This window comes from Pogona vitticeps, chromosome 5, assembly GCF_051106095.1.
Source record: "Pogona vitticeps strain Pit_001003342236 chromosome 5, PviZW2.1, whole genome shotgun sequence".
Taxonomy (NCBI): Eukaryota; Metazoa; Chordata; class Lepidosauria; order Squamata; family Agamidae; genus Pogona; species Pogona vitticeps.
In genome coordinates this window covers 135040569-135063538 of record NC_135787.1, presented here as the reverse complement: position 1 = coordinate 135063538, position 22970 = coordinate 135040569, and the positions used below count along the sequence as shown (strand labels likewise).

At 39.6% G+C, this 22970-nt stretch overlaps 1 protein-coding gene across 2 annotated transcripts in view; it reads left to right on the top strand.

Moving 5' to 3' along the window:
• Window positions 1–16453, top strand: part of ZNF277 (zinc finger protein 277) — a 49332-nt gene extending 32879 nt beyond the window's left edge. For both annotated transcript variants that reach the window (XM_020810457.3, XM_078376831.1), the window contains 7 exons: window positions 127–237; window positions 3127–3259; window positions 9608–9675; window positions 11191–11287; window positions 12468–12510; window positions 13673–13847; window positions 16107–16453. In XM_020810457.3, the coding sequence (XP_020666116.3) occupies window positions 127–237; window positions 3127–3259; window positions 9608–9675; window positions 11191–11287; window positions 12468–12510; window positions 13673–13847; window positions 16107–16299 (820 nt within the window). In that variant the 3' untranslated portion in view covers window positions 16300–16453. The remainder of the gene's footprint in view (window positions 1–126; window positions 238–3126; window positions 3260–9607; window positions 9676–11190; window positions 11288–12467; window positions 12511–13672; window positions 13848–16106) is intronic.
• The last annotated feature ends 6517 nt before the right edge of the window (window positions 16454–22970 follow it).

Below are 22970 nucleotides of genomic sequence, written 5' to 3'. Positions count from 1 at the left end.
AGGAAAAATGCATTTATTTTTTAGTAACTCTCCATAAGTTTTGGTGGCAACCTTTGCCTAACACACAAGTTTGTAGTGGTCAAAAAAGTCCAAAGAAGTAAATGTCTGATTCTTTCTTTTTTGTAGGTCACTCGTTCTCAATCACATGGCAAATGATCATGCATTCAATATAGGACTGCCAGATAACATTGTAAATTGCAAAGAATTTTTAGATCTTCTGCAGAAGAAACTTAGCAGGTATGTGAACAGTGCCAGATTATTATCACTGAGCCATTTTGCGGTCAGTCTCATAAACAGATGCTTGTTATTCAAACTCTAGCCCTTCCTCTCTCACACACACATACACCCACCAGTGGACTTAACGGGAGAGAAAGCAAAGAAGATAATTTATTTGAAAAAGGTCAGCGTTTAAGATAATTTTTGAACTACAACTCTCAGAATACTAGAAAAAGTAACTGTTCCAGCTCTCTGGGAGTAAGGTGGGGGAGGAAATTAAACTGTAAGGAGGAAATTAAACTGTAAGAGTCAGCGGAGGAGATGACAGAACCCTATTTCTAGTGATCATCCTGTATATGCATCCATTCTGTGTGCATCTAAGGACCCATAAAATGGAAACAGTTACTTTACAGATCAGATTTTGGAGACCACAATCCAGGTGGCTGTTTAGTATCTTTCCATAATTAGTTTTACCTTATAAATGATGTATATATTTACCTACTATTACTTCCTTCACTCTTCTCTCACCTGATAGTTAAAAACTGTTACTCCTTTCCTGCATACTGTATTTGAAAGATCAAACTATAAAGCATGTCTCTGGGCTTTTGGTCTAGATAGATTTTATCCATTCTAGGACAGCATTTGCACCCACCCCCTGTGGATTTCTCCACAGGTGTGAGGGTGTGTATCTTCTTTTGGAAGCCTCTGCCATCAGCATCCCCATTTAAACAGTTTCCCCTTTGAGCCCTCAGCTCTATAATTCTCACAGGCATGAGGGCCCGTGAGAATTATAGTCTTAAAGATTGTTAATCTTTTCCTCGTGTCTTATTGATCATGGCCACATTCTCAATGCTTTTCCTAACTGTTAGGCCAAGCTGCATTAGTCCCCAAATCTATTTTTGAAGGTGTGACACTCACAACCCCCTCCACCTGAAGGTGCGTACTCTCTCTCTCGCTCTCTCGCTCTCTCATACACACACACACACACACACACAAGAGAGAAAGAGAGAGAGGTTAGTTTCTTCTCTTACAGGCGTCTAGGAAAATGGTTTTGCATTGCAAGGTGGGGATATATCAGTCCCCTGAAGTTCCCTAGAAACAGAAGAGCATGCCAGTCTCTTCTGGATTTGACCCACTACCACCACACCAATTTTTGGCCATTTTCAGACCTGGGGGGGTGTTGCCCACCTTTGCTTTAGACAGACCGGAGAGATTGTTACCTGGCAGAAACACCTTGTCTTTTTCTCTCATTTGCCTGTTGTTCCATTCACTGGCATCCACGACATCTGAGGGGTATTATTGTAATTAATATAAATCTTCACACCTTGTTTGCACAGTAATTCATTAAACCATAGTAAACCACATGTACCCTGACTTAGTTCATAACACTGCTGCAGAGAGGAGCAACTATTGAGGCCACTATGATTAAGGCTGCTCTTTTTCACTTTAATTTGATAGTCAGGAAATGCCTCCCCCATTTTGCTGTACTTCAGCATTTTACAGAAACCTGAAAGGGAAGGGATCATGGAGAATTCCAACTGCCATCCTATATCCTGTTTCTTGTGTCTATTAAAATATGGAGTTTGTAATGGAATCAAAAAGCTTAGTTCTCTGCAGACAATCTGGGAAGGAAAAACAGAATGCAACTGTTGATTCAAGAAGTACAGAATTCCATTTTAGAAGGTTCCAAATGGTGCCTAGGAATGGAATAAGTAAGATAGGTGTTTATGCTGTAAATGGAAAATATTTTTGCTGTAGGCCAATTATGTATGCAAATGAACACTAAATCAAAGTGTTGCAGAACTGCAAATGGTCTCTGGAGCTAATCCATTGCCAATTGGGGCAGCTTAAAGCAGAAGATGTCTCTCTGTGCCCAAGTGTATACATGCTGTTTGGTGAAAGAGCAGTAATCTTAACTTATCATTTTAGTACACTGACATGTTAGTAGTGTACCACATTTTAGCCATATTTTTCTTTGATGCTTCCAGTGCCTTAGAAGTCCCTTCTCACTTGAGCTGAGGAAATAGAATCAGACTCGGGGGGGGGGGTGTCTCTTCTGTTGGCATTTGGTGAATTCCAAGCAAAGTCACTCTGCCCAGAGCTTATCTAAAGCATGTATTATTGAAGTTCTTGATGCTCTTCCACAGTGTAACACTCCTACAATGAGCTGCACATTTAGTAATACTCTTTACCTAAGAGTCTGCCTGCTTTTTCAGTGTGGAAGGTCAATGCTATCCCATACTGAATGATACCAGCTTAGCAGTTCTGCCTGTTGAGCTTCTAGTGATTTTAAGCTCTGAATTAAGAATGTTTTAAATGACATATATCCATTTCCTGGAATTTTCCACTATTGCACTTTTTTGTACACATAATGTGCTTTGACTCCTTGACTTTCTGTGCTAGGCTGATATGGAGCCTTCTTTTGCTACATATTTATTCCAATATCAAATAATATAAAAGGATACATTGTCAAAAAAAGTGCTTAAAGTACCTACATACTGTATATCTCAGATAGTCTCACGACAACAAAAATCCCATAAATGTTATAAAACTAAGCATACGTTTTCTGATTTTATATATTTATACTCAATCCATCTATTTTTTCCTTTTCTGTATATTACTGCATGGACTTACTATCTATACTGTTTCTTCATTAATATAGATATGTCTTATGAAATTTTTCCTTCTTGTAAATATAATTTTCTGGTGATGTTTCAGTCAGAATGTTGCTAAATACCTGATCATGCTTTGTTTATGTTAATTTAACATAAACAAAGCATGATCAGGTATCTGGCAACATTCTGACTGGAACATCAGAATTTATTGGAATTACCAGAACGAATTGGCTGATTAGTTACAGTATTCTTCCTCCCCTCCATCATTTGTAACCCTTTTTTAAAAAAATCTCAGTTTGCAGTGCCTATATTGTGAAAAAATATTTCGGGATAAGAACACACTCAGGGATCATATGAGAAAGAAGCAGCATCGCAGAATCAGTGCCAAAAACAGAGAATATGACAGATTTTATATTATTAATTATCTGGTAAGATGCTTGCTTTTCTTCTTTAATGAAATAAGTATTAAATATTTTACTTCATATGAGGAGAAAGTTTTACCAAGGTGAATTACAAAACTATCCCAGAATATCATATACCAACAGTAGAATAGTGGGAACTGGTTGCCAGATCTCTTCAGATATTGGTTAGCAGTCAACCCATAGCAATTTGAGCTAAAAGCAGATTCTTGAGATCGCATTAAAAAAACATCAGTGATGGAGCCAAATATGTTTTTTAAGTGATGGAATTTCACCAATGAAGATGTCAGGTCAGGGATTCTGACACCTGAATAACTCTCTAAGAACCCTGCAGAACTCTGATTATTCTAGTGAATAATCAGAAGCCTGTGTTTGTTGCAGCTGGCATTTATAAAGGATTAATTCTAGAATGAAATTAGACAATCATATTAACATTCATCTGGGTATCAAGGCATAAATCATTGTTGCAATAAATCTAGGCAACACACACATGTCTAATTCTACAAGCTTTATTTATTTACATTGCTTCTATGTTCCATATGTTCAGAAATACTTGAAAGTTTTTAAATATCTAGAGTTCTGGATAAACGTCAGGGACAAATACTTAGAAAATATGAAAACTAAAGTCATACAAATACTTAAGTGAGAATCCAGTCCAGATTGTGTCGAAACATATTTTAAAAGAGTACCAAAAAAATGAGGTTGTTTCAGTTATAGTCTAAAAATGCAAGAGCTTATAGCCTAAAAAAGACACACCAGAAAAACTGAGAACATATCTTTAAAGATTCCAAAGTTGTTAAAAGCAAGATAGATACAGAAAAAGCATTTATTAGCCTTTAAGTATATGAACAATTATTAAATAATGTTCTCACCCAGTCAAGCCAGCCTTGTACCAGTTTACATCTATGGAGGGGCATCCATGACGAGTGTATTCATATCAGAATATATCAGAATTACCCTCTGTAATTACCCTCTGTAATTACAATATCAGAATATTGTAATTACAGAGGGTGCAAGCTATAGGACCTGCACACTTCTCTATTTACACATTGCAACACAAATATGTTCAACTGTCAGAAACCTTATTGTAGAAAGATGGTTGGAGAGCTGACTAATTGTTTTTGCAGAAACTATACTAAACTATTGTTCAAGCTTCCATTCTAAAACCACTTGTGTTTTCCAGGCTGCTTTTTCTACACCCCCTTTAAAACTTTAACACTGTGTAAACATACCATGTCACAGGTTGACAAAGAGGTCCTGTCTCTTGTCTAATGGGTTGTAGCATTGGGCATTTGAATGGAACCTTTGTAGCTGATAATAAAGTTCAGCCAGATTCCTGCAGGCATGATAGCACAGTGATTGAAGTCAAGAAGGGAAGAAAATGGTAGATGTTTCACTAACTGAAATCACACATGTGGCCATCTGGAGGGGAAATCCTCAAAATACAGTACTAAGAAATGCACTTTCCGAAATTACTGCTTAGGCCACTGCTCTATTCCAAAGGTGAAGGCAGCCCTTCAAATTACATTGTGCCAATTTAGGGATTTAAAAATAACATTTAGAACTTGCAATTAGGTTAGAAATGGCCTGGCAACCAATAGAGCCAATAAAGAACTAAAGCAGTTCGTTAGCTGCATTCTACATCAGCTAAAACTTCCAGACTGTCTTCAAAGTCCCCCCCACAGATTTCATTGCAGTAGTCCAGACTAAATGTAAATACAGTATTACAAAAATATATGGCAAACCCTTAGTTTTTAGATTAGCACTTGAAAGTAACATGTTAAAGCAAATGATGTTAATTTTAATGCTTTAGCAAGAATGTTGTAAATGCTACAGTTTTTGTATAACTTGTAAAATTTACTCAGTGTTGCAAAAACATTAGTTTGCGGGGAGATATTACATTTTTTACCGTTGTAGCTTTTGAAAATCTTTAAAATAACAAGAGAAACTTTGGGGAATTTTTTTTCCAAGCTTTACTGAAGATAAGGCCACTAGTAGTGAATCAGCCAAAGCTGGCAAAAGCTTTACCTGGCCACTGCTGCTACTTGCACCTCCAGCGTTAGTGCCAGCCTTGAAGGAACATTTAAGCCAGGCAGCTGGTCCTTTATAGGAGTGCAGCCCTGCCCAAATATGATGTACAGCTGCAACCTGTTCAACAGTATCTCTGTCTATCTAGATCAGTGGTGTCCAACCTTGGCCCTCCAGAAGTTCTTGGACTTCAACTCCCAGAAATCCTGGCCAGCAGAGGTGGTGGTGAAGGTTTCTGGGAGCTGTAGTCTAAGAACATCTGGAGGGCCAAGGTTGGACACCACTGATCTAGATCATCCATGAAATGTAGGCGGATAGGGAGAAGCAGAAAATTAGATTTTATCCCCACTTACCTGAAATTTTAGCTCATTTGCTCCTGCTTTCTTCAGTAATGGAAGCCAGGAAATACCTCTCTAGCCTCCAAATTCTATTCCCCATGCCCCCACCACTCCACTTGCCAAGGTCCTTGCCCTGCTTTACCATCCATCTGATGCTGATCACCATTTTACTGTGAATAGCTAGTACTAATACTCAATGTGGTGTGTAGTGGATAGTATGACAGACTACGACTCGGGGGAAGTGGGTTTGAATTTCCTCTCAGCCATGAAAATTCATTGGGGGTGTGGAACTGGTAAAACTGCTCCTTAAATATCTCACTTGGCTTGAAAGCCCTATTAGGTTTGCTGTAAGTTAGTTCCGGCTTGCCAACACATAACAACAACAAAAACATAGTTTTTTTAAAAAAAAAGTTGTTAAATGTGGCCAAAATGCTGTGAATGGAAGCTCTTTCTGTTGTAGCATAGTGGAGTAAATGCAGCTATTAATCCCAATTAAGGTAGAACCATTGAATGAATAAACCTTCTTAGTTCAACATTTATATAAGGCCCATTCATTTTATGAGTGAACTCTAGTTAGGATGAACAAGTGGATTTAGTCTTCTGAAAACAGGGGGAAAACATTCCTGCTTCTCTTCTACACAACTAAGGCGTACAAGAAACCTTATTATCTATTTGATCTCCCTGCCCCTGCTTAAGTTCTGTAAAAAAGTGATGGAAAATGAGTGGCCTCTTGATTGTTGCATCCATCATCCTTTACCATTAGCTATGCTGACTAGAACTGATGGGGATAACAGTCCAGTAACATCTGGAGAGTTACATATTCTGCCATTTCCACCTTAAGCGGATGTAATTCAAGCCAGACTTCATGTCAGTGTGAAATTGGCTTCCCTCAGGCTAACAGCACTGAGCTGCATTAGTTTCCCAAGCAGCCACCATGAAAGTTTTTCCCCCTCTCTTTTACTAAATACTGCCTGCCGTCCTGGAAATGACAGGTGCGTAACCTTGGATTGCTCATTATTGCACTCCCTGGAGCATTCAAGGGTCACGAACCAAGTCTTAAAAGCCATGCATGTGATTTCTCCCCCCCCCCCACAAAAAAAACACAAAAATCTAAGTCATAACAATAATGTAATACATCTGGAAATAAATATTGTTAAAAGAGGCAGCAGCGACCGTAATATTGGTAGTACTCTATAGAGCTGGAGTTCTAGAATGCCGCTTAATGTAGTTATTTATGACTTGCAGTTTAGGAAGACTGTTGTTCTGAAGTAGTTTTGTTTGTGTTTCCTAGTGAGTTCATCTTTCTCATATTAAGACTCTCCAAGGGCCAATTTACAAAAAGCAGAGGCTTCTGCTCAATATGCCAAGTCACAGGAGCAAGCCTATAATCGGAAACCAAACCTAAACACACAGACTGTACCAGCAGGCACATGAATCTGGCCCAGTAATGAGCATGATGAGGGAGAGGGTTTCAGCCCTTCATGCCTCTGTTCCACCTAATGGCTATTCCTATGTGCCCGTGCTGCTTAAATGAATTGGTCCTGGTGGAGTTTTCATTCCTCTAGCTGAGGGCAGGAACAAGCCATTAAACAGATTAGTGCTTTGATTTCCCTGTGGTCAAACTAACTGCCAAAATCATCATGGTTTTTAATGCCCTGGAAATCACTAAAGCCTGCTACAGTTCAGAAAATAAAAATAACAATAAAAACCATCCATGTGGCCCTAAACTTATGGATCACTTGATATCATTATATTGTATGTAGATGTGGGGGAAAGAGCTCTGTTTGTCCCCTCTGAATTCTTTGCTTCTTCCAGCTAATAGCTTTTCATTAAAACCTAGTAGCTAATTTTCTAGAAGCAACCTTTTCTATCAGTGAAGGCATGATCGTCTTGAGGGAGAGAACACAGAGAAAGGAGTGTGAACTGCTTCACATTATCTCACTAGCCTGACAATGTTAATGAAACTGGCTGCAGTAGGAGAGTTTACCCAAGAGAGTAATATCTCTCTGAATTAATTACAAGATTTTAATTCCTTAATCTGTAATGACATCTTGTCACAGGCCATTCTAACATTGCAGGCTGGTATTCAATTTATCTGACACATTGTAACACTTTTGAAAACTCTGATTAAGGTACAGGTGTGAGTTTGATTTGTTTTTAAGGGCTTTTCCTCTATTTGATATACTAAATACTGCAGGCTCTAACAAAACTTTATTCTGAACCTGCTTATGAATTTGCTCACCTTTTTATCTTCTCTCGCCCCACAACTTTTTGCTTCTCTCCCCCCACAACATTTTGCTTGTCCCCCCCCCCACAACCTTTTGCTCTGATATCTGAAAAAGCAGATATTTTATTATGTGACTGGCGATTGCCTTTAAAATTTCTACCTGTATTAAGAGTTGTGTTATGATGAAGCTGGCGGGATACCTCGGTGTGGAGCCTAGAGGTCATTAGTTCAATTCCTCTTTGGTTCCTCGAGTGAGAAAAGCCAGCTGGTGTATCTTTGGGCAAGCTGCACAGTCCTAGGACACTCACAGAAGAAGGGACTGTGAACTACTTCTGAGTACTCTATACCTGGAAAGGGTTGCCACAGGTCAAAATTGACTTGACAGAATTGACTTATTATATTATTGGAAGATACCCAAAAGGTGGTGCTGCTTTATTTTAAAGGGCCTCTATTCCTTAAAAGTATTGCCCAAATTCCACAGCATTTTCACGCTTTCAAACATGAGGGATGTTTGTTTTTTTAAAAAAAGGACACTGCCGGAGATCTGGACTGTAAAATAACAGGCTCTGGATGCCACAGTCTGACAAACACAGAACTACATCTTCACAGCAAATCAGAACATTAAAATAGTTCAGCCCCTGCTTGGTGGTGTGTCAGGCAGGCTGTGCTTTCAAACAGTGTTGTGGGTAGAAGGCACAAAGGTCAGCCTAACATCGACACCAACTGACCACCAGCTCACGCTGTGTGAGGTCTGCCTGCAGAACTATGCATTTGGTTGTTTGAGGTTTCTAAATGTCATAGTCAGATATTTCCAGTACTTTTGTGACATAGTGTGTTTTGGCACATATATGAAAAAGATATTGAAAAGAATGAAAAGAATGATTAGAATTGCTGGGAAGACTAGAAATTTGAAATCTACAGTACTTCTCTTGGGCAACATAACATTTCTATTTATATAACGAAGTGAAGAGCAAGTGAAAAAAATTAATGATATATAAGTATGTTGAGAGTGTATATAAATATGAATTCGTTCGTTTAGTCATTCGGTCGTGTCCGACTCTTCGTGACCCCATGGATCAGAGCACACCAGGCCCTCCTATCTTCCACTGCCTCCCGGAGTTGAATAGCAATCAGAAATTTGACACACAGCATGGTGTAGAGATTAGAATGCTAAACAGGAACTAAGAAGACCAGGTTTTGAATTCCTGCTTGGCCAAAAAGTTACTAAATGACCTGGGACCAATTATACTACCTCTTCCTAACCTACTCATAAAGTTGTTGTGAGGATGAAAATGAGGGAAAGGACTTTAGTATGTGTACTGCCTTGGAACTATTTGCCAAAAGAAAAAGGAAAGGATATGAATGTAATTGAAAGAGAAAAATAATGAAAAAGAAGACAGACGAGATAAAACCAAACCATAACTGATTCTTCAGTAACTAATAGGGATGGGGTGTTTTAATTTATTGTACTACAAATCCCATAATTCTCTATTGTGCAAGTTCTACCTGACAGACACCTAAATGTGTCTCACCTGGAAGAAAGGCATCAACCTTGAGGCTTAGCTAGTCCTAGCTCTGCCTGGCTTTATGTTCAGAAAGAAAGCTCCCAGCTGTCACTGGGGGAGTAACAGGAAGCTTCAGCAGAACTAGACCTAGCTTGAAAGCCTTTCAATTGAGACCTTTCTCTCTTGTCTTTGAACCTGGGTGGTTTCTGAGGTAAAATGGATTCATGTTTGCTGAAGTTACTTTCTTTTTCTTTGTCAGGAATTTGGAAAGTCCTGGGAAGAAGTTCAGTCAGAAGATGATCGAGAATTGTTGTCCAACCAAGAAGAGTAATAGAGACTTTTTATTCTATTGAGGGGCTAGGAAAGTAGAACATCTGTCCTGGGGCTTAGTACCTCATACTGAAAACTAAGACATTGAAGGATAAATTGGCACAAAATAGGAAAATCATGAATTGGGTTTCCATAAAGTGTTAACAGCAGACCCAGGTAGCAATTATTTGGACTGGGAGGCTTTAGGGCCATTAGAGATGGTTCAACTTCCCCCAATGATTTTCTTTAATAACATAGTTTCTCTCTCCCAACTGTGATTTTCCAAGTTTAACATATAGACACTCATGGGGCATATGAGAAAGAAAGGAAAACGTATACGTCATTGGACAAATAACATCTTTGGAAAAATAGAAGATCCACATTGATCCATAATTACTGTTCCTGGGGGGGGGGGGAACCACCTGTTAACTTCCAAGCAATGTTTAATGGAGCTTATCTATTGCATATATTATAGTCTTTAATTTTCACAGATATTCCACTTTGGTACACTACCATGCCATATATGAAGTGCCAGAAGAATGCATGAAGAGGCACATTCTATGGTAGCCCCAATATTATATTTCTTATTTCCTGAGTGTTTCTACGTACCTCTTAGGCCAGTCTGCTCTAACCAGTTTCCCTCTAGCTGCAACCACACTGCCTAGGAGAAATGTATTCAACTCACCCAGCAGGGGTAGGATTGTAGGTGGCTGACTTAAGGCCAGGAAGAAAAGGAACAGGCCAGGAGTGTACTGCTGCCTTCAACAAAAATACATAATAAAAAAGCTTGAGTTTTTTTTACCAATATACAGCATGCAAGACCACAGCTGTTTGCCTTAAACCATATACTGCACTAAATTTCACAGCATTTCTTCAAGCATTTGTTGAATGTTCTGAGGAGGAAAGTGTGGGGAGGAAGCAAGGTTAGGAAGTGGTAAAGATGGGACAAAATGATTAAAATGCAGATCTTTTTGTAACTTTTATTTTTGTGCATGGCTAGTAGCCATTGATGTGTTTGAATAGCTATTGAGATGACACTACCTGAGTAAACTGCAAGAAAAGTCTGCTCTTGTATCTAAGTGGTGCTTTGCATTTTTCTTACAAGGCTGGGAATATAATCTTCTAATCCTTCAATATTAAGCACACTCCCTTCCTTGTGCTATAACACTAAATGGTTGTTTCATGAAAGAATGTTATTCAACTGGGCATAACAAAGAGAATAAGCATTGCTTGTACTTGTTAGTTTTATGTAAGTAACATCAGATTAAAAATTGAGAGCACCTGACATTAAAGGGTTGTAGAACAAAACAAGGAAGCATGTATCTACACTACAGAAATAAACAGTGGCTTCAAACTGCTTAACAATGCAATGTAGATGCCTCTAAGACTAGACTACGTACCTAGAAGAAATACTGCACACTGAAAGATTATTTTAAAGCAGAATTGACTTCCATGTGTACTGCTTCTCCATACTTTTCAGAAACAGCCTCTAAACATTTATTACAGTGGGCTTTAAATAATGCTTTTTCATAGAGACTGGTCTGGCTGGGAAGAACATCCTCTTTGTGCAGTTTGCCTCTTCTGTGAGAAACAGGCAGACACTACAGAAAAGCTCTATGTTCACATGAAGGTAAGAGGCACATACAATTTATATTAGGCCTTGCTTTTTAAAATGAAGGGAATAATTTTCTGGTTGGGTTTGGAAACTCTTTAACAGTGCCCTTGGTGGCTCGTAAGATTCTCTCTCCTCTATATTGTATGAGCTTAAGCAGTGCGGATCTTACAAGCCACCAAGGGCAGAGTTACAAGCCTTGCATCCAAAGTGCTGGTTTTAGACTTAATTGTACTAAGGATAGAGATGGGCACAAACTAGGTTTGGAGGTTCATGCACCACTGGCCCCGCTTGTTCCCTTCTCCTGCCTCCCTAGCTGGATCCCCCACTTACCAGCTGGAGTGCGCTCCTCTCCTCCACTTTAGTTGTTCATCCAGTCCATCAGAAGCACAGGCTTCCCTGTTCCACCTCTTTAGCTGATTGCTCACTCAAACAAGGAGGCAGGACTGGCAAACCCATGCTCCTGTCGGGGATTGGTTGAACAGCCAAAGAGGAGGAGGAGGAGAAGAGCACACTCTTAACTGGTGAGTAGGGGAAGGGAACATGTGGCACCAACTTCCGAACCAAGGTTCATGCCCATCCCTAATTAAGAATAAATCTATTTAAATCAGGCTTATTTGTCTCATTGTTTTCACTGGGTGTGTTCCCAAGGATGAGAAACCTTTAGCCCTTCAGATATTGTTTGACTGCAACTCCCATCATCCATGACCAATGCAGTCCAGCAACACCTGGAGGGCCACACATTTCCCAGTCCTTGTCTGTTCAAAGCAGAACAAAGTCCAAATTTAGGTCCTGTGTGAAGAGCTTGGAATAAAGCTTAGAAACTTGAGCAATTCAGTTGGGAGGCTTGATTTCATGGATAGTACATGAATATTGGTTGTTAAAAGGCCCCAGCTTCAATTCCTTCTATTTCATATGAACAATTTTCAGAGAGCAGGCAAACGACTTTGCAGAATAAACCATAACATGCTAGGTGAAACGGTGGTTTGATTTAAGGTGATGCAACTGTGCATTGGGAACAGTATTAAGTATTCAGCTGGCATTTAGGTAAGCTACCATTATTAAACTGTGTAACTTGCATAGTGTCCTAGCTATTTAGAGATTGTAAGTCCAGCGTCAGTAACAAATTTCATTCCACCTGAAGCACTTTGAAACATTTGTAACCAGAAACACTCTTTTTTCATTTGCCCAATTCCAGGAGTCACATGGGTTTGATCTCCTGCAAATTAAGTCTGAGCATGGTGAGTAAAGCATATACTTTGCTGAAGATGTCTGCTGCTAGGAAAACTGCTTTTTAGATGTTTTGTTGTTGTTTAGTCAGTAAGTCGTGTCCAATTCTTAGTGACCCCATGGACCAGAGCACGCCAGGCCCTCCTGTCTTCCACTGCCTCCCAGAGTTTGGTCAAATTCATGTTGGTAGCTTCAATGACACTGTCCGACCATCTCGTTCTCTGTCGTCCCCTTCTCCTCTTGTCTTCACACTTTCCCAACATCAGGGTCTTTTCCAGGGAATTTTAGAAGTAGGGAGCTATAAGTCCGCTTGCCTGACTCCATGTAATTGGAACTGCTTTAAACTTCTTATGGTAGTTCTGATCTCTGTGGAGTGTCAAAAGGTAGCATCAATTGTTTGCAGTGGTTCTCAGAAAAGTAGCAAGAAGATCTGAAAGTTCAATTTTCTCTGTATAAATCATGAATCTGCAGATAAACATCATGCTAAACTGTCAGGTTTTCCTTGCAGAAATCACAGAATTAGCAGAGTGTAAGGCGGCTCAGGCAGTCCAGTAATAAAACACACGCAATCCGGCAGCATTTCGTTTAGCACAGTGTATTTACAGCAGTCTACAGCAGCATGGCAGGCATATGTGATCTCCAACCAGGTGAAGATAATACTGACTGTACAGGTCTACATATATACATTTGTACAACCAATCACATAACAGATTACCTCATACCATTACATCAGCTCTAGGTTGCATCAGCTTGGGTTACATCATCCTTGCTGAGTCACCCTGACTCATTCTCAACACACCTGACAGTTATGGTTGCTCATTACAGCACTTTATTCTGGTCAGGCCTATAATTTATTCTTGACATAAACTAAATAATGCCACTGTACTAAATCATGTAATTTCCTCCCCCCAGTTCATTCTGTCTCTTTTGCGACATAGCAGAAGTGTTTTCGTATGGATATCTGGGGGAGTGTGCTGTTGCAGTACACACCATACTTTCTAGCTATATAAACTAGATCATAGATGACATTTTATTTCAGCTATGAACATGCCTTCTATTTAGTGTTTTCTCATTCACAGCAGTCTTTAGGCCCATTCCTTTGTTCTAATAATCGTGCTTGGTTTGTGTGTCATGTGGATATTTATGCTTAAAAGCCTGTTTTTTGTTTGCCAGGTTTGAATTTCTATCAACAGGTGAAGTTAGTGAACTTCATTAGGAGAGAAGTCCACCAGTGCCGGTGTTACAGCTGCCTGAAAAAACTCCCATCGAAAAAGGAGTTGGTAACTCATATGGAAGAAGCCAAACACATAACATTATTGCCAGCAAGGTCCATGTGGGATCAGCCCCAGTAAGAATGCATTTGGTTTGCTTATGCACCTATAGGCAACACACAATGGCATCTAAAAAGTGAAAATGGGGCTTTGCATCCTTTGCCTTCATTCAAGCCTACGTTGACTTTTCTGCAGACCAAAGTTAAAGGATTTTATTGTTATTGGTGGTGGAGGAATATTCTGGGAGCTGCAGTCCAGAAAAGTAACTTCCTCATCCTTGACCCAGTGTTCTGGAATAGCCATATACCCTCAGACCAAAAGATCAGTGTATTAATTAGTAGTATCGGACGAGCTAGAACCCCAGTGGGCTCCCAGTCTTTGTGTTCTGATGGAGATTGGAAGCCACTGGTGCCTTAGAAGGTTTATGCAGTAGTATAGCTGTTTGGCATAGATGTAGCATGAGACAGTATAGTAAAAGGAAATATGCAGATGCCTTTACATACTGGCGAGCCTCCTTGATTCCAGGTGGGTATACTCCCTGTTGAGGAGTTCACCATAGTGATGAGCATGGTCCTTCCCACCTACAGTTACCAAGAGTTTTTATACCCTTACCTCCCTGTATTGAAATTGGCAGGAAGGAATAGAAGTCAACAAGTACCCTCATCCCAACTCCAGGAAAAGGAAAACTGATCCTTCCTGTTTAGTATGAATTCCTTCCCTGTGCAGGTCAGCATGCTATCACCTTGACAATATTAGCTGTTCCTAGAACAGTGGGTTTCTAAATACAGAACACTGCATACAGTTTCTCTGTGGGCTGATGCTTTCCACTGAGCCAGGGAAATGACGTCCATGAAATGGTATACAAATGTGTTTTAGTCAACGAATTTCTAGTCTAATGCAGATGGTTTTGCCTGGTTGAAAGGTCGGTAGTATACCAGTTTATAATGGGAATGATATGCTGTTTCCATCAGCGAGAATATTGCATTTACTAAGGTATATATAAGGTTTTAAGGCATCTCATTTACCATCACAAAGTACATTTTAATTGTGTTTGTCATGCTAGATGACCTAATCGCCATTCTGAACAAGTCTGTTCTGCAGGCACTGCCATCCAGAATGCACAGAGCAATGAGCAGGAAACAGATGACTAATAATAACTTCAAAAGTGGAAGTCCTAAAAGAAATGAGTAGTGACTTGTATCCTGAACAAAATGTTAAAGTGCAGCAATGACTTCTATTAATTTGTATTTATTCGGTTTTTACCCTGCCCATCTAGATTCTAAATGAATCTACTCTGGGCGGCTTACAGTCCAAGCAATATAAAACCAAGAATTAAAACAAACAATATCAAAACAGAAAAGAGAAATGAGCAAAGTCAAAATGGTAAAACACAAGAAACTAAGTGATGGAAGGGGGGAGGGCCTGCTTGAAGAATCAATCTTCAGCTTGTTCTTGAATACTCCCAGTGAGAGTGCCAGGAAAATCTCAGATATTCCAGAGGTGAGGGGCCACCACCGAGAAAGCCCGGTTTCTAGTTCTCTCCTTCTGGGCCTCTCTCAGGGTCAAGCCCCTCAGCTGCCCTGCCTGGCTAGATCAAGTGACACGAGTAGATCTAGATGGGAGCAGGCACTCTTCCAGGTACTGAGGTCCTAAACCATTTGGGGTTTTATATGTAAGCATTAATACCTTGAAGTCAATGCATAAATGAATGGGCAATCAGTGTAAGGCCGCCAGAGTGTGATGATAAATACTAAATGTATCCATTTATATCAACATGGACAACTTCTGCTAATGCGGGGGAGCAGTTTTTAAGCCCCAGGCTTCTCCAGAGCAACATGGTCTGTCAAAAAAGTGGGTGGGGTGGAAATTAAAAATGAAACCAGAAGTAGATGGAAGGACATTTCTGTCCGAAAATTGGTTATGGCAAGGCTTAAAAACTGCACAGAGCCCCTGCAACATGTATAACAGTTGAATAGCGCTCAGAGGCTGTCTGCAATCCAAGGGCTGCCCATACATTACTCAGCTCTGATTTGTTTAGAGCCAACAGATTGTGGCCTGTAAAGTTGCAAAGTTCATGCACATACTCAAAGAGCCTGTGTGTGTGTGTGTGTGTGTGTGCAGTGGGCAGAACTTGGAAATGTTACATTTTTGAACTTTTAACTTCCAGGATCACAAACACATGCCAAATACTTCCTAATCCCAGTGGGGGGGGGGGGGAGGAACTTTTGCAAGCATCATAAAAAAGCACTGCTGTTCCAGCACACCCGAGGTTCATGCATAAAGGGAGCAGGTATTGTGATCTGACCAAGTATTTTGCCTTTCTTCCTTTTTCCTAGATATTATTTTCCTACCTATGAAAATGATACTCTTCTCTGCACGCTCTCGGACAGTGAGGAAGAGCTGACTTCAGGGGGAGCAAAACAGGCTGTGCCTGTCATTAGCGAGGACATTTCTAACCTAGAGGCTTTGAAAAAGAGCAGCATATTAAATCAGCTTCTGCGTGAGGAGACAAATAATGAAGAACCTTAATGTCAAATTACTTTTTCCCCTTAATATGGAGACAATTACCTTACACTGCAACATTTGATTTGGTAATTTAAAATGTAATATGAATTCATGACTTGTAATAGACCAGCTAATTGAGAGGGAGGCTCAAATAAAAATCAGCATTTGAAAAACATCATCACCATTTTGGTTTCTTTGTTTTTAAGCCATTTCACTGCAGTTCCATGCACATTTGCTTAAAAATGCACAGCAGTAGAGAATCCTCTTGTTTGGAATGGCTATTCTTTGGAATTAGTTTAAGCTTCCTTTCAAATCAGATCTGTGTATGTGAATATAATATTTAGGGGACAATTTAGCAAAATATTCACACTAGGGTGCTGTCTGTTCACTTGCTTATTACTCTTCCTGGCTTTTCTGCCCGCCAGATACAAAAGGCAGAATGATTTGAAAACAAATGCAAAAGTATTTAAAAACAGTTTAAAAAGTAGTTCAAGCAGATTTCAAACATCCTTTTAAAACTAGAAGCTCACAAAGAATTGAGCCAGTCTGACTTTCCTTCACAGATTATGGTTCTCTGGACCAGTTCCTGTTTCCACAGTGATGTATGAGCTTCTGCCTCTGCCCTTATGGCTTCTTTCTTTCCTGCTTATTCCAGTGTAATTACCATACAATGCAGTACTGTGGTGACATAAGGAATCCAAATCAAAGTATAGAATCATGGCTTAATTGAGTTGGAAGGGGGCCTATAAGGCCATCAAATCTAACCCCCTGCTCAGTGTAGGAATCTTAAGTCAAAGCAGATTTGATAGATGGTTGTCCAATTTTCTCTTGAATGCCACCAGCACCGGAGCACTCACCACCTCCTGAGGCAATTGGTTCCATTGTCATACTGCTCTAACAGTTGGGAAGTTTTTCCTGGTATTCCTACCTCTAATTCTAGCATTGTGCATATGTATGCCATTCTTAGTGACAATATTTTGATCTAGACCTGTAAGGGACCAGATGAGAAGAAAAGGGAAACGGTGTTTAATTCAGTTCAAGATCATGGGGTGAGTGAGATGGGAAAGTTCAGATTTTCTCAAGCAGTTTTAGGTAGTGAGCTGCTTCCAGTCCCCCAAATATGTAGTTTTGCCAGTTGGCAGACTTCTGAGTTAAAATAAGGGGAGGGGGGACCTGGATAATCATGTTGTTGATCTGATAATCTTTTCAGTTGGGCAACTATATATTTCTGAAAATATATTTTCTATATTCTTCATGAATTTATAGTTCTGCTTCACTGTTGTTTTCTTAAAATGTACATGTGCTTTAGTGATCAGTTTATTTTGCTGTCCTGATGTTATTGCTATTACTTATATTTGTTTTATTGTCTTGCTTAAAAGTCAGTATAGAAAGAAGTTTTGAAATTGATCGATCCGCAGTTCTGTAGCAAATGGTATCATAATACTAGGCAGCCTAAAAGCATAAGGAAGCCAGTTCATAGCATGACCAGATTGCTTCCCCACAACTAAGAGAAGCTGCCAGCTTGATTTTTATTATACATGTGAACATGCAAAATATTAGGGCTATCAGCACAGGATGCTTCAGAAGGAAAGGTTCATGCTTCTCACAGTGGGATAGGGTTTGTATATGTGATAGGGGAGGTGGAAAGTGCAGATTTTTAAAAAAAGGACAATACTTTACAAACCATCGTATTTCTTAAACCTTTCCTCCATGGCTGCTCTACTGTCTATATATACAAGATACACTGTTAACATAGAATGTGACAGATGTGCCCGTTTCATGAGATGCAATATAATAAAATCAACATGACAGATACATGAGGGAAAGTGTCTCTTGGCTTGTTTGAAGGACAGTGGAAAGAAAAATATGGGTGGAGCTAAACATTTAAGATGATAGTGATGCCCTTGAAGGGCCAGGCCTTCTTCCATTAAGACACAGTAAAGTAGTTGCCTCAAGGAGTAGGTAGCAAAAGGTTGAGTTTGTTATTATATTTATAGTGCCAGGACTGGGGAAGAGGTACTTGTGGGATTTTTCTGCTAATATGCCAGGGACGTGGTGGTGCTGCGGGCTAAACCGCAGAAGCCTGTGCTGCAGGGTCAGAAGACCAAGCAGTCGTAAGATAGAATCCACGTGACGGAGTGAGCTCCCGTCGCTTGTCCCAGCTCCCGCCAACCTAGCAGTTCGAAAGCATGCAAATGCGAGTAGATAAATAGGAACCACCTTGGTGGCAAGGTAACAGCATTCCGTGCCTAAGTCGCACTGGCCATGTGACCACGGAAGATTGTCTTCGGACAAAACGCTGGCTCTATGGCTTGGAAATGGGGATGAGCACCGCCCCCTAGAGTCGAACACGACTAGACAAAAATTGTCAAGGGGAACCTTTACCTTTACCTTTATGCCAGAATAGCTTGGTTGGCTTTGGTTTCTAAGCAACTTAACTCAGATGGATGAGGGTCCATTTGCTGCTTTTCCCCAAGCAGCATAGCTGGTCCAGTCCCACTTGCTTACTTTATTACTGTACCTCCAAAGAATGGAGGCACACTATGATTTCCCATTAATTGTACCTGTAAATGGCTTAGTGTCATTTCTGCTTATGCCCTTCTACTCACTGAGGTATAAAGGATCTCATTTTCACCTAGCAGTATTAGCTAGGCTTGGTTTCAAGTTAGACTTCATGCTTTAAATGTTAAGATCTTCAGGAAAGCTCCTTTTGAGAGTATCCTTGGTTGAGGAGTCCTGCTTGATGGGCACACAAGAGAAGGGTTTCTACTGGATTGCTCTCAGACTGTGAAATGCTGTTATCTCAAGAATGATTATTGGTTCTTACTTTTTCTGCATTTAGGAAGGATGAGAAAGGCATGTCTCTTCAAACTGGCCTTTAGAACTATTTTACTAATTACAGTGATGATTTTTAACCAGTCATAGCAATTTCAATGTTTCTGTTGTCTAATCTGTTTATTGTCCTAACCAGGACTTTCTAATTCAGTTATTTATACCTCAATAATCCCATTCCTATGTTAACAAACCATTGTCTTTTTGTCCATTATCTGTATCTTCACTGGTCAGGAAGATCCTATAAATATACAAGCCATGAAGTCCAACAAAAGCTCACTCTGAAATAGGTATTAATCTTTAAAGTGTGACAAGATTTGGGGGGGGGGGAGAAATCCTTTCGCCAACATGCTGTTTTCAATTTGTTTTTACTCTCATTTCAATTGTGTGTGCTACCTACTCTAAGTGCTTTTTAGTGGAAAGGTAAGGGACAAAGGTTGTTACAAATAATAAAACAATGGTGTTTTTTAAAGCCTTTCATATTATTGGTGGAGATTGCTGTCCTACTTGTGTGTTTTACCCTTGCTGAGATATTCTTCTCTTTGTCCTAGAAGATGGATACGGCCAGGGCAGTTTGCTCCCTTTTTTTATCTTGTGATGACTTTCTCATCCAGTGAATGGTGGGTATATAGTAGAGCATATTTGTGCAGCTTTTCAAACATTTGCTATCTGCCAGACCTTTCACACATCAGACAAGACATCCCGTCAGTATCACCATGACATGTACTATCTGCTGCTGCTGCTTTTTCCTGCGGCTGTTGTGACATCTTCCTTCCTCTTTTCACCATCTTCTGCTTTGCCTAGACATTTTTGACTCTTAGCTGGTGGCTTAAAATCTTCCTTACATGGACTTTTGGTCCTGTTTTATCTTAGCTTCTAGAAGTTTAATGAAACGCTTTCCCAGTTGGGATTTATACAAATGATGTGGCTGCTACAAGTAATCATTATACGATGAATTCACTCATGCACAGAATATGGAAATTATAAGTTAAGGCATCTGCTTTAGCTTCCATGCTACATATGTAGCAAAGAAAAATCTATACTAGTAATGGGTAACTTTTGGCCCCCTAGATGTTAGACTTAACTCCCATCATCTCTAACAATTGAGTATTGTTGATGAAGACCAACAACACCTGGAAAGCCATACATTGCCCACGACTTTTATTACTCTTACATAAAACTCAATTTAACTGCACCTGCATTTTCTCTTCCAGCGCCCTCTATATACGCTCACAGGTACATTGTGTCATGTATTCTTGGGTTAGTCATGGTACTGCAGATTGATTCTATGTTTTAATCCTGATGAGTCTAACATACTCATGAAGTACTGGAAATACATTTACCCCATAATCTTTGATCCTTTGTATATACTGTATATATAATCTTAGCTCTGTCATCACAGCTCGGTCATCCATCTCAAGGTATTAACTACATAATTAATCTGCAGCCTTGAAATTACCAATTGAAACTTGAACAAATAAGTTTGGGTTTCAGGATGTTTGAAGACAGGCGCTGAAATCCAGTAGTAAATTGCTACTAGAGTAGGCCCACTGAATTAATGGAGCTTACATAGTTAAGCCACTAAATCCCCATAGATTCATACAAGTGTATTTCAGCTAGCAACCAGTAGCACAGTTTTGCAATCTGGTGCTTATTTAAATGGAATTTTCTCCAAGTAATTCAAAGGAATGTATTGCTGAATAAACAGTGTAGGATGAGGGTATAATTCTTATACTGCAAATGGTCAAACAGGATTTAGTACTTTTCCCCCAAACTAAAAATAACTTTTTCACCTTCTTTGTATCAAGCATATCTTTTTATAATGTTTTGACAGCAAGGGCTGATTTTTTCACTAATTATGGAGTGCAAGAAGAGACCTTTCTGGAGATGCTTAAATATCTAAGAATCGTACATATCTATACTCTTTAAATCATTGGAGGCTGCAGTTGTGTACACATTTACTTGTGAGCAAGCATTAGACCTTACTTCTGAGTAGATACAAATTGGATTCAACTCCTAAAGAATATTTCTATACTGACCTGCTTTCTCAAATTCTTTCCCACTTGGTATTGATAAAAGATATAAATGATGTCACTGATCCATGTAATTACAGTATTAATGTATGTACAAAAAATGACCAATGAGTACTTTAAACTACTTTAGTTAGAAATTACAGAAATAAGGGTAAAGAATTTGGGGAAAAGTAAGCTGCTTCGAAAAAAATGAAAGCACAACTTGTACTACTCTTGATGCATCTGGAAGGAGAAGAATTTGTTAATTTGTAACTTGAAAACCGACCCTAATTTCAGTGGGATAATTGACCTTTAAATACAAATGCACAGCAGGAAATAAAAAAACTTGAGGTGTGAATTCAAAGATAGAAAATAGGATGATATGAGCAGGCAGGTGTGAAACTAAAGCTAGATATTAGTCATCCCTGGTCATAATTAAAGGTGTTGTTTTGACAGCTCTCTCCCCCCCCCCCCCCCCAATTTCAGGCTAACCCTGCGTGAAAAGAAATAATACACTGGAATGAAGAGGCCATGGCACTTTTTCATACAGTAATATGTGACTGTCCATCTGTACTGCCTGGCCACAGATATTTTCTATAACTCATCCAGAATCTCCAGATATGATCTGATAAAATGGAACCTTGGCCATCCAATTAAAACTAAGTTGACAACCATCTTAGACATCCCTGGAAACTGTCTTGCTCATTTAGATGTACAGGTTGTGATAGGCCATGGAAGGACATGACAGGTCTGTACGTATTTCCTGTATTGCCATTTTCTCAGCAGGAGAAAAGAGTGGGGAAGCAGGAAAAAAGGCCACTATAACTGTGATACCTGCTCATATTTAAATGCATTGTCTGCAGGAACAGGATGGTGCTGAAAGCAGAAGTGTGATTAATATTGTTTTTGTAGGAATGTTAAAAATTAGATTCCTTTACCACTTATTAATAGTAAAAAGATATTTGCCAAAAGAAAGGAAACAACAGAATCACAGCAAGAATTCCAAGGATCATATGTAAAAGAAATCAGAAGCTCTATGGCCTTCCAGTTCTATTAAGCATTGTTGGTGTGCTCAGCTTCAACTGCACAGTAAGTGTGGTTTTTTGAGCTGGAGTAATTCACCTTACATTATCTTACATTACTTTATGAGAGAGAGAGAGAAAATCTTCTCTGGTGGATAGCTCTTAAAATTTGGTAAGCCTGGAATTACCATCCTGTGGATTTAGCTGGAAACCTATTCTGTTTAAAATGGCTTTTACAAGACAGGCATGCAAAAAACTGACCGTTAACCTCTCCAAATTAGATCTTCATCAAGAGAAAAGACCCACACAAACTAAAATTTTATCTATAACTAAGGAAGGAAAGGAAGAAGAGGACCTAAACAATTATACCAGTGGCGTACGCAAGGAAAGGAGGGATGTAGTGGTGCTGCAGGTTAACCGCAGAAGCATCTGTGCTGCAAGGTCAGAAGACCAGCAGTTGTAAGATTGAATCCATGCGACAGAGAGCTCCCGTCGCTTGTCCCAGCTCCTGTCAATCTAGCATTTTGAAAGCATGTAAATGCAAGTAGATAAATAGGTACCACCACGGTGGGAAGATAACAGCGTTCCGTGTCTAATCGCGCTGGGCACGCGACCACAGAAACTATCATAGGACAAACGCTGGCTCTACAGCTTGGAAACAGGGATGAGCACCACCCCCTAGAGTCGGACATGACTGGACTAAATGTCAAGGGGAACCTTTACCTTACGCAAGGAAAAGGCTTAATATCGATTTGAAAGAACTGAAACTGAATTGCAAGCGATCATCCTGGCAACGGAAATTGCCCATGGTGAATCCATAGTGGGTCTA